This window comes from Rousettus aegyptiacus, unplaced genomic scaffold, assembly GCF_014176215.1.
Source record: "Rousettus aegyptiacus isolate mRouAeg1 unplaced genomic scaffold, mRouAeg1.p scaffold_m13_p_19, whole genome shotgun sequence".
Classification (NCBI taxonomy): Eukaryota; Metazoa; Chordata; class Mammalia; order Chiroptera; family Pteropodidae; genus Rousettus; species Rousettus aegyptiacus.
In genome coordinates, this window is record NW_023416294.1 from 2,072,355 (window position 1) to 2,089,343 (window position 16,989).

Sequence of the window (16,989 nt, forward strand, 5' to 3'; positions counted from 1 at the left end):
CTTCCTTCTGCTTACTTTGGGTTTTATTTGTTCCTCTATTTCTACTTTTTGTTGTTGCTATATTTTTTTAAAAAATTTAGCTTTTGTAATAGAATAAAGCTGGATATTTCTACTTTCTTTAGGTGTAAATTGAGATTGTTGATATGGGATTCTTGAAGTAGGCCTATATAGCTATAAATTTCATTTTATAACTTCTTTTGCTTCATCTCAGAGATTTTTAGAATTACTGTCTTATTTTCAATTTTATCAAGGTAGATTTTGATTTTTTTGTTTGATTTCCTGTTTGATCCATGTTTGGAAGCATGTTGTTTAATCTGTACATAATTGTCTTTTCTTTCCCCAGCTTTTTCCTGTAATTGATCTTTAGTCACATGCCATTGTGGTCAGAAAATATGCTTGATATAATTTCACTGTACTTGAATTTACTGATAACTTGTTTTTGGGCATCGTATGTGATCTATACTGGAATTGTTCCCTGTTCACTTGAGGAAAATGTGTAACCCACAGTTTTGGATGAAAGACTCTGTAAATGTCTTATCCAGGTCAGACTGGTCTAATATGGCAGTTAAGGATATTATTTCCTTTTTAATTTTCTGTGTGGTAGAGCTAACCATTGAAGTAAGTACAGTATTAAGTCCCAGACTATTATAGGATTACCCTTAATTTCTTTGTACACTTGGGTGTATTGGGCATGTCACATATTTACAATTGTTATGTCCTATTCTTAGAAAGACCCTTTTAAAATTGTGTAATGTCCTTCTTTGTCTCTTACAATCTTTGTTTTGAAGTCTGTTTTGTTTTATGTTAGTATTGCTACCCTAGCTTTCTTTTCATTTCTGTTTGCATGAATTATCTTTATCCATGCCTTCATTTTCAGTCTGTGTGTCTTTTGATCTGAAGTGAATTTCTTGTAAGCAGCATATTGATGGGTCATTTTAAAAATCCTTTCTGCCACCCTATGTCTTTTGATTGAAACATCTAGTTCATTTACATTTGGGGTAATTATTGATAGGTATGTGCTTATTGTCATTTTGTTGTTTTTAGTTGTTTTTGTTGTCCTTGGCTGTTTCTTCTTCTCTTGATTAGATTCCTTTCTATAATTATTTCCGTGTGGTTTTGGCTTGTGGATACCATGAGTTTCATAAAACCCATCTATAGCAATAGCAGTCTATTTTAGGCTGATTGATATTTAAGTTTGGTTTCATTCTAAAGCACTACAGTTTTGTTCCCGCTCTTCTCAATGTTTCGATATATTTTATTTCTTTTTGTTTTGTGAATCTCCTGGTTTGTTTCTTTACTGTAGTTATAGTTAACGTTGCTATTATTGTCTTTTAACTTTCCTGTTAACTTCCAAGTGGTTGATTCACTATGGTTATTGTATATTTGCCTTTACTAGTAAGATTTTTTTTCTCCTTTGCTGTATTTTCTTATTCGTGGTTATGTTTTTTTTGTTGTTTTTGTTTTTTTTCCCCTATTTAAAGACCTGTTAACATTTCCTGTAAGGCTAGCTTAGTGGTGGCAAACTGCTTTGGTTTTTGCTTGTCTGTGAAACTTTTTATCTGTTCTTAAATCTTAATGAATTGCCAGATGAAATATTATAGGTTGTCAGTTGCTTTCATTCTGGCCAAAAAGTTGCTTCCAAGAAATCAGCTGATAGCCTTATGGGGTTTCCCTTGCTTGCAACTTGTTTCGTAGTTGTTAGTGACCTTAAAATTGACTCTTTGTCCTTAATGTTTGCCATTTTAATTAGCCCATTTCTTGGTGTGGGTCTCTTTGAATCCATTTTGTTTGGAACTCTATGCTTCCTGGACCTGGATGTCTGCTTCCTTCCCTAGATAAGGGAAGTTTTCAGATCTTACTTCTTCAGATATTCTTCCTGCCTCTTTCTTTTTTCTTCTGGAATGTCTGTAATGCTAATGTTAGAGTGCTTGATGTTATACTACAGATCCTTTTTTGAAATCCTTTTTTGAGGGTTTTGTTTTGCTGTTATGGTTGAGTGATTTCCACTCTTCTGTCCTCTAGGTATATAATGGTATTAACTAGTCTATTGTTGATTTCTTCTAATATATTTTTCATTTCAGCTAATGTATTTTCATCCTTGATTGGTTCTTTTTTACACTTCTAGCTCTTTGATGACGTGTCCTTTGAGTTTTTGTACTCTCAAGTTTGTTGAGCATCCCTAAGATCGTTTCTTTGAATTGTTTACCAAGCAAATTACTTATCTTAAAATATGAGATATGAGTTAAAAATTTTAAGAGGTTGAAAATGGGATTTGATTATAATGATTTTGCTTGTGGACCATGACTTAAAGACAGTACTGTTACAAGTTTACATTTTCATATGTATGGTCAAGTGTACAAAATGTTATTATTTCATCACTTTTCACAGTTACTATATATCTTATACCCCATTTCCTCTCATATTTATGTTTTATAATAAAATAGTGTGTTTCTCACAATACTTGCAAAGCAGAAATTATACATTACTATTAACTAAAGTCTTTTCTCAGAGTTCTGTAGATTATTTCTCATGTACTTTTTCTGTTCAGAATTTTATCCAAAGTGTTCATTACATTTAATCACCATTTGTTCTTAGTTTTCTCTCGTCTGTGACAGTTTCTCAGACTTTAGTTTAGATGATATTGATACTTTTGAGTAGTACTGGTTAAGTATTTTGTTGAATGTTAGGTGGGAGTATGTTTTTATCATGATTAGACTGGGATTATGGATTTTTGAATGGGAGACCATTTTTAGCATATCATATCATAGATATTTACTCCGAATATGACTTATCACTTTTAATGTTTTAACCATGATCACTGGCTAAAGTGATGTTCACCACTATACATTTACTTAGTTATCCCCTTCCATATTAATGCTTTGGAAAGAAGTCATCATGTGTAGTCTATGCTTTAGCAGTAGGGTAGTATAGTCTACCTCCTTGAGAACAGTATTTATACACGTTTTCTGTGATTATTCTGCATGGAGATTGGCTTATTCCTCTTTTGAGTCGTTTATGTCAGCATGGGCTCATGATATCTATTTTATACTTTGGGTTATAATCCTGTATTACTGTATTTATTTTCTTGCTGAAATTGTTTCAGTTTTGGCTACCAGGGTTTTTTTTTTCAGTTAATTCCTGGTGTCCTTTTACATTGTTATCATCATGGGGGGGCAGGGGGTTCCGTCATTCCTTTTCTGTTTTACCAGGTAAGTATAGGCTTTTCTTGGGTGATTCTTTTCCCAGTCCTAGAATTATCTATTTCTTCATTTTTGGAGAAGTACTTTAACTATTTAGATCTGAGCCTTGGGTGTGTTTATTGCTCTTGGAGTGTCCTTGTTTCTAGGCTCTCTTGCTGACAGAACAAGGAAACATATTTGTGTTTATCGGTCAATGCGTATGTGTGCGTATATGTATGTGTGCGTATATGTATGTGTGCGTGTGTGTGTGTATATATATATATACATATATACACCCATTAATATTTATTAACACATGTACATATATGTATGTGTTAATATATCTATATGTAACCTTTTCTTAAGCTAAATGAGGTTATACTGATGTCTCATTAACACATGGATCATTCTTGCCTTCTCCATTGCTTATTTGTAATGTCAATTAGAGTACAGTGCTTATGTGCAGTTCCTTTTGTCTTTAAATTTACAAATTCCATTTTTCCAGAGTTGCTTAGGTAAGCACTCTTGCCCCCACTCTTTTTAGTGAAGTTGTTTCCTACATTCGTAGTATAAAGATTGTCATATTCTGCATCCCATTATGGAAATCCCCTGGCCTCCTAAATGATTTATAAAAAAATTAGTAAACATTATGTTTTGCTCTTTGTGCTGTAAAGTTATGTGTTTCAACAAGTTAATGTATCTACCATTAAACTATCAAACAACAATTTTACTACACTAAAAAAAATGCTTGTGCTTCACCTTTTCAGTGCTTTTCCTGTTCTTGAATCTTTGGTGGGTACCAGTCTATTTGCCATCTATATTGTTACCTTTTCCAAATGTTATACTAGTGGGACCATAAAATATGTAATCTTTTCAGACAGGCTTATTTGCTAACGTACTTTTAATGATTTGATAGCTTATTTCATTTTGTTGCTGTATGATATTATATAGAGGTAGCAACAGAATTTATTCATTATTTAAAAATATTAACCACCTGGTAGTAATTTTAAGGCATTATTATATTTTTAAGTGTACCTAATGGTGGTAGAAGTGATAAGGCATTTGCATATATAATATTTTATAAAAAATTAATATTAGGAAGAGGCTGAAAGCGATATAGATACTGCACTTGCACACCTAGAGAGTAATAACACTGAACTGATTATCAAGAAGGGCTGTATGGAAGTGACATTTCAATACATTGGATTTTGGGAACTAAATAGGCTTTAACAGCCAGATACCTAAAACAGTGAATGATTTTTAGAAGTAAAAAACTGTAGAATGTTTTTGGGGGCGTTCATTTGTACTTAAGTTGAACTTTAGAGAGCTTAATGCTAGGTATTACTTATATGGATTAAGTAGAGAATGCTGAGCTATGAAAGTAATAGTTCAGGTGATGAATGATGGTAAATTTCTAGTATGGAGACAAGAAATAAGGATGGGATATGTATGGAAAGTGTTATGAAGAATTTCTAACATGGTTATTGAGAAGATTTAGCATGTAATCCTATCAAAGCAACAATCATGGATCAGTAGAGAAGGAAAATTTTATGCTAGATAGTTGGATCAGATTAAGAAATGTTTTGCTTTTTGTTTTTAGAGTAGCTGTAATGTGATCCACACATTACATAAGATAATTTCTAAAACTTTAAGTAAAAAATATCCTTGCTGTAGTGCAAAATCACAGAATACTGCAAAGGAAGTTGCAAATGAGAAAAACTGCTAAGTAGTTGCAAAACAAGAAGGCAAATTACATTCCCCACTGGTTTTCTAAGGGAATTCAAATCATCGAATCTTCAACCCTGAGTGAGCTGGCAGTTTGCTCTGAGGACTATGAGTCTTACTGCCTGTACCCACTTTTTGACATAGGCAGTTAACTAATTAATTAATACAAAGCCTAAATAATAACCCTCGAAATGCTTATAATAGGGGTCCTGCAATGGAGTAAAGCAAAATAGTCAACCGCAGGAATCAATTAAACACGCTCTCATACCAAGATCCTGTTCTCTGGCGTTGTGCTTCTCTGTTGCTGAGCAGTCGTCTGACTAAGGCCTCTCTCTGACAATGCCTGAATGGTTAGCATAAGAACAGCAGGTTTTACCTAAAGCTGTACAATTAAAGCAAGATCTATGCTTTATGAACACATTAGTCTTACATGTGTGAATTAATATACAAGATTCTTAGTTTATTTTACAGATTCTGAATATATCAAAACAAACGAGGTCTTTCAAACATGATTTTACAGTGTGTGATCTCTTTATGTAACAGTGTAAAAAAAATGCATTTCAATAACATCTTCCTTGTTCACATCTACCCTCTTTACTCCGGCCGTTACTACTTTGGAAAATATGCTGTTATGGTTATTGGTATCAATTCCTCAGTGAGTCAGCCCCAAGGACAGGGCAGAGAGTGATATCTCTAGGTGCCAGCTGCCTAGGAGAAAATAGCTCCAAGGCTCCCAAGAAGAAATATAAAACAATATTGCCGCTGGAGTACAGATAACACAGCTGTCCACCAGAAACCGTATTTCTTTGTGCTGGACGCTAACAGCTAACTTTGGCTTTTGTATTCTGCTTGCTTGCTTGATCAAGGCCAACCACGACATAGTTTCAGGCTTTTTAAGCTGCCTCCTGCCGAGGCCCGGGGCTGACTCTCTAGTGGGGAGGGTCAGCCACCGGCCAGCTAATAAAGGCTTGTAATTAATCTCAGTTGGCTCCGTGAATCTGAATCTCAAATTTGACCACATCACAACATTTGGAGGTCCCAGCGAGATTCTCCCCTAAAAGAAAGGAGAGCGTCTCCTAAGACCGACCCCGGCAACCTTGGGCAAGGACCTGCCCCGTCTAGGGAATGGCCGCTGAGACACATTCCTCAGCCCTGGACACCAGGCAGACTCACCCATTATGTAGTGTCCCTCAAAATCTTTTTTTACCTTTTTTATTTTAAAGTCTATTTCATACAGTATTAGTCCCACTTTTCTCAGCATGCCATTTGCTTGAAATATGATTTTCTACCCTTTCACTTTGAGTCTATATTTGTCTTTGGAAATGAGATGTTTCTTCTGGAGGCAGCATATGGTTCAGTTTTATTTTTTGATCCATTCTGCAACTCTGTGCCTTTTTATTGGTGAGTTCAGTCCATGTACTTTAGGATGATTATTGGAATATGGTCTTATAGCCATTTTATGTTTTGCTTTCTGGTATCTCGGTATTTCCATTGCTTCCTTGTCCTTATGCTTCTGTTTTCTTTATTTTTGTTGGCTTTTGTGGGTTTTCCTCTGGTTCTTCTTAATTTTAAGTGCTGTATACTTAAGTTCTAAATTTTGTGTGTGTGGTTACCATTATGACTCTGTAAAGGATAGTTATATGTATATATACAGTCATCCATTTTCTGCACGTGCCTTATCTCCATTCCCCTTTCCAATTTTGAATCTTTGAATCCTCCCCTTTTCAGTCATTGTCTCAGTTTGTCCCTAGGTATGCTGAACGTTCATTACTATCTTGCTATATAGCAATTCTCTTTTTATTGTTTAAGCTTATAATGAATGACCTGTTTCTAGTAAGGGTTGCACTTCTTTGCTTCTATCAGCCTGCTAGTCACCTTATTCCCAATTATGTTTTTTTTGTGTGTTTTTTTTGGGGGGTGCGTTTTGTTTTAGGTGAGCTGACCCCTTTAAGTAATTCCTGCAGTGCAGGCTTCATAGTGGTGAATTCCCTCAATTTTTGTATGTCTGGAAAGGTCTTAATTTCTCCTTCATATGTAAAGGAGAGCTTAGCTGGATACAATATCTTTAGCTGGTAGTTCCTTTTACGTAATAGTTTAAATATTTGATTCTGTTTATTTCTGGCTTGTAAATTTTGTCCTGAGAAATCCGACAATAATCAGATGGGTTTTCATTTATAGGTTACTGCCTTCTTTTCCCTGGCTACTGTGAGAATTCTGTCTTTGTCATTGAGTTTTGATACTTTTAATGTAATGTGTCTTGGAGAAGGCCTTTTTGGGTTGAGATAATTGAATGTTCTGTTGACTTCCTGAATTCCAACCTCCAGCTCGTTCCTTAGATTTGGGGAATTTTTGTCCACTATTTGTCTGAAAATGCTTTCTAATCCCTGCTCCTTTTCCTCCCCTTTGGTAATCCAGTATTCTGTGTTTCCTCACTTGTTGGGATCAGCTAGGTTTTGTATTTCTCTTTCAAGACTTTTCATTCTGCAGTTTTTCTCCTTTTTTTCTGATTTATTTTTAGGTTTCTGTCTTCAATATCATCGATCCTTTCCTCCATCTGTCAACTCTACTTCCCAACTCTACTTCATTTTTCAACTCTTCCAATGTGTTCTTCATCTCCAGAAGTTCCATTTGGTCCTTTTTGAGGATTTCAATCTCCTTGCTAAAGAACTCATTCTGCTCATCTAATTGCTTTTTCAGTTCCTGAAATTACTGAAATGAATTATTTTGGATGTCATTGAGTTTTTTCAGAAGTACCATCCTGCTTTCTGTCATTTAAGTCGCTATTTCTATGTCTATAAGCTTATTTTCTTGAGATTTTTTTTCCTCTTTCTTTCTGAGCTGCCTTGTCACTTTGGTTACGGTGTTTAGTTGACTGTTTCTCTGCCTGGGCAATGGAACTTTATTCTGCTTTTTTTCCAGAGAGATTTGTTATGTAAAAGTCTCTCTTTAGCCTGTTGTAAGGACGGCATTTTTCTTTTGATTTCCAGTAGGTGGTGTCTAAGCTTCTTGGATCCCTCTTTATATAAAGCCTTAATAATGCCTTTTATTTGTCTCATAAATAGTTAATAATACTCGCTACCATCAGTCTCAGTTCCTGTTAGGTAAGTGATAGTTTCAGTAGCATTTGCTCAGATTCCACTGGGGCTCACAGTGTTTGGTCAGGTAGAATATGGGGGGAGGAGCCTTTTGGTTGGGAGATGGGAGCTGTGGCTCAGCCTCACATTTTTCCACTGTGGCTTATAAAAATCTGTTATTTCTCAGAAGTCCTTACTTGTCTGCTTTCTGAACTGATAACTTCACCCTGCTGTCTGCCGCATGGAGTTCACAAGTCTCCCACGCTGGGTTGTTTAGGGAACTCACCACACCTTTTCTCCTTCCATTCCTTCTGCAGGAAGCTCTGGCTGGGCAAGACTTGTGTTTGTCCCCTTCTACCTCTCAGTACCTGAGGTTCTGTCTTGTGGAAGCTCTTATGTGCAGATCCCTGACTCAGAAGTGCTTGTGTAAAATTTGGGTGTTTTTTTTGAGATTTAGATGTTCAGCTTAATGTTGGTTAAGTGGAGAGAACTGGAGATGTCTCACTTCACCATGCTTCTGATGTCTAATTATGACTTTTGATATTCTTTATTTTGTTCATAATTATTCTTTATTTTGTTAGTTTTTGTTCACGGTATTCTTTAGTTCTTTCACCATAAGGCAGTTAATTTAAAGGCATTGTCTAATAATTATAATATCTGGGCTTTCTCAAAGATACTTTTTGTCATTTTGTTTTTCTTCCTCCCTTTCTTCTTTGCTGGGAGCAGACCATAGTCTTCATATTTGTACTTACCTTGAAATTTTTTTGTTGAAAACTGGCTACTTTGAATATTGTGGTACTTTCAGAAATTAGGTATCACACGTTTGTTGTGTTGTTGAGGGCTGCAATTTTTATGATTTCAGTAATTTTCCAGACTCTCTTTTCAAATGCCCTCATCCTCTATGGTTACTGAAATCTTTGTCATTATTTTAGTAGGCAGCAGTGACCTCAGAGGTTTCCTTAAATGGCTAGAGCCAAAAAACAAGAAATCCAATAATTTTTCTTTGTTTTTACACTTTGATATGGAATATTTCTTAAATAGCTAGGCAGGCCATCTAACATTCTATTTTTTGTCATCATTTCCTGCTTGTAGGAGATTATAGGTTAGCCAGAGTAGCATGCTCAAGATTTTCTCTGGTCTTTCTGAGTACATGTTTTCTCCTGGGCATGTGTGTTTTCCTCTGGATTTCTTGCAATGTTCAGTAGCTCTTTAAAAGTCCTTAAAACTAAAAGAGTTTTTTCTCATGCTCCTCCCACCAGGCGTTTGGTTTTTCTATTCCTTGCCCTGTTCGCCATTTCTTGCTCCATTTACCATCTTGTGATATCCCAGGTGGATATCAGTTGGATATGTCTTTAAATGCTTAATGCATGTTGCACAGAAAGCACTCTAGTCTCACAGAAATAAATGTCAGCTTCTGTGGCCCTCCCTTAGGGAGTCAGCAGTTAGGTGAAAACACTGCCATGTTATTTTGTGAAAAAAGGCTTTGTTGATCTACTCTTCACACCAGGAAACTATACCAAGAATTATGAGCTGACATCCCCATTACTATAGCAAAACTAGGTGACAAGGAATATTAGGAAAGGAAGCAAACTTGCCATGTTTGTAGAATATATTTTGGTCTCCTTTGTCTTAATCTTTATGCCTCTCTGCACCCCCTGCAGATTGTTGTTATTGTTTTTATTTTGGTTTTGATTTAATGATTGGATTATTTCAGTGAAGTGTATTTCCTGTAGTATGTAGTCTCTTGTTATTTCTCAGAAGGTACCATCTTTGATGTGTATACAATCCTGGTTTTAACTCTTGTTGGTGTCTGATTAATGTTTTTGTTGAATTTCTAGCTGGTCTGCCTATGTTCCATGACACCCGAGTTTTAGCAGTTCATATTTACTGACTAATGGTTTTATTTTTTGTATATTTTCAATGGCCTTGTGCATTAATAGGTCTAATTTGATTAGATTAAATTCACACCCTGCTACCTCCTTGTGCTCTCACCCTACACAAGTAGTTTTTGATGACTTTTCAGGAATATGTAAACCTTACGAGGTTCTCTTATGGCCATGTCTTTTCCTAGTTGTTTGTCTTAAGTTTTTGGCCAGCCTATAGTTTATATTTTTGTTCTCTTGGAGCTAGCAGCGTCCTCTTAATCACTGAATATTAAATTCTCCATTGTTTACAACAGTAGTGTTTTTCTAATGTGTTTTACATATAAATTTAAGTCACTGAGAGCTCCCAAGTTGTGTTTTACAGGAGTGTTTCATGGGATAGAATGTACCTAGATGGGATACCCAAGCATAATAATATATATCCATGTTCTGTGGTTATAGGTTGTAGTCATTTGCTTGATAGAAGGGGGAAAGTAATATACCTTTACTTTTTTAGATTCTTGAGTAAGACATCTCTATTAAAAGACAGATTAGGAGGAGAAAAACAAAAGTGTTAATAACATGTATACCTCCTGCGTACATAGAAAAGACTCAGGAAAGCTGCATAAGTTGCCAAAATGGCTGTAGCCACCACCTTATAAATTATTTTCAGCCAAAGACAAAAGATGTTGAGAGTGGAGGAGTCAGTTTTGGAGGGGTTATCAGGAAAAGCACAGTAAAGAAGGGAAAAATTATTTTGCAGACTTAAGTCTTTGCCTTCTTCACTGGTAAGAGCCTCTAAGAGTAAGGCCATCCCCTCCTCCTGGGACAGCTGGGGAGACCCCCTTGCAAGTGGAGACGCTGGTACAGATGCCACAGGTTTGTATGGAATATTGTTTACTAAGTACCATAGGCAACTGTAACACAATGATAATATTTGTGTGTGATATGCTATGATGACTAGGATGTAAGTAGACAAAAGGAAATTTTCAGCCCCATTATAATCTTATAGGATCACTGTTTTAGACACAGCTTGTCATTTACTGAAAGAGTATTATGGTGGCGGTGTTGAGTTGTCAGCTATTTATATCCTTACTGATTTTATTTCTGCTGGATCCTTCCATTTCTATTACAGGGGTGTTGACGTTCGTAATTGTGATAGTACATTCATGTATTTCTCTTTGCAAATTTATTAGTTTTGCCTCCTGTAGTTCGATGGTGTGTTGATGAGCATATACTTTTAAGGATTGTTATGTCTTTTTGAAGAATTGACCCCTTTTTTCCATTATTTTGTATGTTTCTTATCCAGTATGATTTTTCTAGCTTTGAAATCTGCTTTTTCTGAAAGTGATACCGCTACTCCTTTCTTTCAAATAGTGTAACCATTGAATATTTTTCTTCATTGATTTAATTTTATATGTCTCTACATTTAAAGTGAGTAATTTATACTGTATATAACTGAGTCTTGTTTCTTAATTCATTTTCACAATCTTTCTTAATTGCTGCATTTAGATCATCAGTGTTCAAAGTAGTCACTTGAACATTTGGATTAAGTAGTACCATATTTGTTAGTTTTCTTCCCGTGTTTTTTTGTTTCTGTCTTTGTCTTCCACCCCTGTTGTGATTTAAATGATTTTACATTTTTTCTCCTTTCCTAGTACATTAATTATACATTTTAAAATGACTGGCCTAGAGTTTACAATATAAATTTATAATTTTGGTTCACTTTCAAATATTCTATGTATGCATACTAAATATAAAGGCATATCTTGTTTCCTTGCAGTTGTTTATTGAGCTTCACAGATGTTGCATTTTTTTTACAAATTATAGGCAAGACCCTCCACCAACAAAAAAATTATCACTAGCTTTATACTTAACTTCATTGTGGTATTTTGGAAACAAAAGGAAAATATCTTTGATTTATGCCTTTAATAGTAAAATAATTCCAGACCTTTTTCTGTTCCTTGTGTCATTGATGCCATTCATTTACTTACATGTAAACATTCTTATGCATATTTTATATATGTAACAATTAAAAATCATGTGTAAATAAATACAATGATCGTGGTGGTTATTTTGAATGAACTGTTTCTTAGATCAATTGATAACAAAAATAAGATTTTATATTATGTTCACTTATTTCTTTTTTAATGCATTTTCTTCATGTAGATTGGAGTTTCTAACCTATATTGTTTTCTTATCTAAAGAACTTTTAATATTTTTCTTGCAAGGCCACTCTTATATCAACAGTTTTCCTTAATATCTCTTTCTATGAGAAAGTCATTATTTTCCACTTTTGAACAGTTATTTTGTAGGGTACAAAATTCTAGGTTTGTGATTTATTTTTCTTCTAAGAGTTTCTGTTTTCTCCCACTTTAGGGATTACTGGGTTATTTCTCCTACTCTCTTAATCAGTTATCCTTTGATAAAAACTCTGTAGGTTAGGCTATGGCTAACTAGTTTTACTGGAATGTTGTGGGGGATTTCCAAATGGTTTATTTTCATTTTCCCTTCTTGGAAGCTTGAGGAGATTTTTCTGATATATATTGCTGGAATATGATTGGGCACCAGAAGTAAGTTTCATAATATTGAGGGGTCTCCCCTATGCCTGGGTACCCCTGTATTTTAAAAAAATCTCTGGCTTGTCTGTACAGAGCATCCAACAATTTGTCAATTGTAGTTAGGGCTTTCCTCCTGGTACACTGATTCCTGTGCTGTTTTTGCTGGTGAGTTCTGCTAATCTGTGACTCCTTGTGTTAGTCTTGCTCCTTTAGGTTTTTGTTTTAATAAGTATTTTAGTCATTTAGTCAATTCTCAGAATTGAAATGGAGTTTATTTTGTGACATAATTCTAATATACACTAGTGTCTTTAGCATAAATTTGGTTACTTAAAAATCCTGATTATTATAATTTTGTAATAATATTTGAAAAAGTTTTTCTTTTTTTCCCCCTTGAATCTATGTAGTAAATTTTATGAAAGGATTTTTGATGTTCTATGGGGAAAATATCTTTTCATTCATAAAAATAATTAAGATTTGTTTTTCCTGTAGATCATATTACAGTATATACAGTCTCCTCTTCCTTTAGTATATTGCTACTATTCTCATTTTACTTTGACTTTAAGGTAATGTTTATTCCTAGCTGTATTTTATTCTCAATGTTATCCCTGGGGAATTTTAACAAATTCAAAGACATTCTGACTCCGTTAGAATTATGATGGATTTTCTTGTTCTTATTTTTTTAGATGCCCCCACTAATTCAAATGTGTTTACATGACTGTTCTTTTACCCTCTTACCTTACATGCCTTTTTTTAGGCTGACAGGAACTATTTTATGTGATTCCAGACCTTTTATTCCTTTACATGGATTAGGGAGCATGGGAATAACCATCTTGGAATTATTGGAATATTGATGTTAGTAGCGCAAGGTAATGTCAATCATTTGAACAGAAACATTAGAAATAACCATTTGTTGTACCTGTGGTTTTATCTTTATGGGAAGTGAGTTTCATTTTGAGAAAAAATTAGAAAATTTGTTATAATATGTAATAGTCTTAGAAAATTTTCATGAGATTCAGCCCATGGTGGAATTCAAGTTGAATAATTGCCAAAGTTTTACACTTGTTTAAATGCAAGGATGAAATTTGGTAATGGTTTTATATACCTGATCTCTCATAGACCAGGTATTTTCATTATAATTTTCATTATTTCCATGAGTGGTTAAGTTAGCTCCTAAACTTTAGTTTTTATGTTATGTCATAGATGTCTTTTTATGTAATGTCATGTCATGTCATGTCATTTTATTTCATTTCATTTTTTAATTTTATTTTATTTCATTGTATTTTTTAGGCAAGACAACCCTTGGTTAACCTCACCAATTGCAAGGACCTTGTCAGTTACAATACCTTATTTTTTAAATCTATTACACCTACAGCACCTGACCTTCCTGGGTGGTCTCCCATCCAAATACTAACCAGGCCCGGCCATGCTTAGCTTCTGAGATCAGATGGGATCAGCCTTGTTCAAGGCAGCATGGTCGTAGACAAGTTAGCCCCTAAACTTTATTTTTTATCTATCTATCTATCTATCTATCTATCTATCTATCTATCTATCTATCTATCTATCTATCTATTTTTTAAGCACCTACAACATCTGATCTTCCTAGGTGGTCTTCCATGAAAGTATTAACCAGGCCTGACCCTGCTTAGCTTCTGAGATGAAATGGGATCGGGCAAGCACCTAAACTTTAAATTGGTGTTTTTAAAGTTTTTTGACAGGCAGGCATGATAAACTTCTTAAATTAAAATCTTAATGTCTGTGTTGTGGGTTTTTAAATAAGATGTAATTTCACTAATAATTAACTTTCCTTTTTTCAGCATTATCTGCATATCAGAGGTACTACAGTTTACAGTCTGACTACTGGAAGGTTAGTACACTTGAATCCTGGTATTGGTTTTTTATTTGCGGGCAAATTATGCAGAATGTTCATTCTAAATATGTGAAAAGGGGCTAAGGAAATTATTTTTTTTATGCCTGCCATTTCGTATGAACTACCTTGTTGTTTATTAGTGTTTTCCTGACATTTTATTTGTAAAAGAGATTCTAATTGTGATACTTTAACATCAAACAACATTAGGGTAAAAAAAAAAAAATGCTATTTTTTTTTAAGTTCATAGCTGGATGGATAATGGTGATTCTGAAGATAAAAGTTGAAAAAGGCTGAAGGCTAAGCAGCATCTCTTCTTTTTACAATTTCTCTATGTTTGTAGCTCCGCAGAGAATTAAAACTATTATTTTAGGACCTATGTGAATAAAGAATTGTATGTAAGGAGGAATTATCCAGTGTGTTCTGTTTAATCTATAAACTATCGAATTAATGCTTTGCAGCATGTATAATTTCAAGTGTCCTACAGATAGCTTAATAAATTATTGTTTAACATTATGTCATTATCATCACATACCCCAAAACAAATATATCTTGTAGTGCGATATAACCCATAATATCAGCAATTTTAGATATAATTGCATGAAGATTAGTTACAGATAGTGCTTGTGGGCATGCAGGGAAATTTTAAGTTACTCAAAGACTTTGAAAGCCCGTTTTTTGATCCCTGATGTAGGCAAAAGCATTACCAGTTTTTGTGAATTACTTAGAGTGGAGAAAAACAATTAAAAATGAAGACTACTAAATCCAAAAATGTCCTCATTAATTTATTTCAAGTTACTCTTTTTTTGTAAGACAAAAATGGAAACAATTCACATAATCATAAAACCTCTCCCATTTCAAGAGGTTTAAATATTTTCATGAAGTTGGATATTTATTACCACAGTCAGTTTTAGAATGTAAATGAAACCCCATATTCTCTCTTCAGTTTGTCCATGACCCCTGCCCTGAATATTTGCCTAGTCTGGACTTGCAGTTTTTTCACAAAACATGTTTTCAAGGTTCCCCTTTGCTGTAGTATTTCTTTTTTATGACATAAATTTTTTTAAATTCCAGTATATAGGTATTTGTTTTATATGTGTTCCATTTTTCATTGATGGTCATTTATATTCACCTTTTGGCAATAGTGAATCATGTTACTATGAACGCTTGTGTATTATATATATGGGTCTGTGTATTTGTGTCCTTCTTGTGTTTTATTATAGATACATATCTAAATGTTCTAACTCCCAGCATTTACATTGTAATAATATATGCTACGTTGATTTTTTTCTCTTGATTTTTAGAATGTTTAAGTTCTGTCATTGAAGTTTACATGTTCATTGTGCCCACTTCAAATATACTTTTGAGACTCTAATTTTTTTTAGTTATTATTTTTAGCTTCAGAATGTGCATCAATTCTTCTTTATGATTTTGACTTTTGTATTGATATTTTCATTTGAGAGACATCACAATTTATTTCTTTGAAATACTGTAGTTATTGAATAAATATAATGGCTACGTTAAGTTTTTAAAGCGATTCGATTTTTCTCACAAGCAATTTTTGTTGACTTTTCCCCTTCTGTATGAATCTAAATGTACTTTATTTCTCTATATCTTGTAACATTTATTAGAAAATGCATTTTACTTAATATAGCCACTCTGAGTTATGGTAATTGTAGTTTCTCCATAAGGGCTCATATTGTTTTTTCCTTTTCTTTGATTAATGAATGAATGGATTATTTTTGTGAGGCATATTTCCTCTCTGCAATATGAAACTTATGATACTTTTGTTTGGAGGGTGCAGGCTCAATGTTGTTTGCAATTCTGGAATGACAATGGTTTTTAACAGGGCCATTTGTATCTTTTTTTCCTTACTGTATGTAACTGTGACACTCTACTAACTGCAGTCTATAGTGTTTAGTTTTCTATAACCCTTCAGGCCATACAGTTCCTACAGATTATTCTAATTAAATTTTGCTTCCTTTGCAGGAAGAATTTTAGAAGTCATTTTTTGAGAATTGTACTGATTTTGGGATTGCTTTTGTTACTTCTCTTTCCTTTGTCCTGTAAGCTCTCAGGCCTGTTGCTTACTTTGTTATAATTTGTGGGTTCCCCCTCACACGCACACTGGCAGGCAATTCTCAGACATGAGCTGAGTGTGCTACAATTCAACTTAGTGGTACTATATCTACTTGAAGATAAAGACAAGAGTTCATAGAGTAAGTGCTCAGTATCACAAGGTTTCCTACCTCACCTATAACTTCAAATAGCAACTCCAAGTCCAGGTTGTCTCGGAATTTCTGAATGATTAACTGTAGATTGGAGAGTCTTATAACTTTTTTCTCAGCTTTGGGCAGATGAGTGGAATGGCGCATAGATGTCATGTTGTGGCGTGATCAATTCTAAAACCCACGGAGCCAATTGAGATGAATTATGTGAGCCTTTATTAGCCAGCCGGCGATTGAATTCTCTGTACCGCGCAGGGTCAGAGAATCAGCCCTGAGCTTCCAGAGGAGGCAGTTTATATAGCCTAAAATCATATTCTGGTGGGCCTTTGATCAAGCAAGCAGATTACAAAAGCAGAAGTTGGCTGTTAGCGTCTTGTACAAAGATATATTGTTTCTGGGAGACTCCTAAATCTTACAGCAAACAGGGCCTGGGAGACAGTTTTGTTATCTGCATCCTGGCAGCAGTGTTGTTTTTCATGAGAGCTGGCGCCTGAAG

At 34.4% G+C, this 16,989-nt stretch overlaps 1 protein-coding gene and 1 pseudogene across 8 annotated transcripts in view; one reads left to right on the forward strand and one right to left on the reverse strand.

Moving 5' to 3' along the window:
• The window catches only part of LOC107502042 (lysine-specific demethylase 6A), a 185,351-nt gene that overhangs the window by 26,654 nt on the left and 141,708 nt on the right, over positions 1–16,989 (forward strand). For 7 of the 8 annotated variants that reach the window (XM_036235679.1, XM_036235681.1, XM_036235678.1 and 4 more), the window contains one exon: positions 14,216–14,265. In XM_036235679.1, the coding sequence (XP_036091572.1) occupies positions 14,216–14,265 (50 nt within the window). Of the gene's footprint in view, positions 1–10,595; positions 10,720–14,215; positions 14,266–16,989 lie in introns of those variants that run through there. The other variant, XM_036235686.1, reaches the window with a different exon arrangement.
• LOC118613557 lies at positions 13,765–13,883 on the reverse strand (annotated as a pseudogene).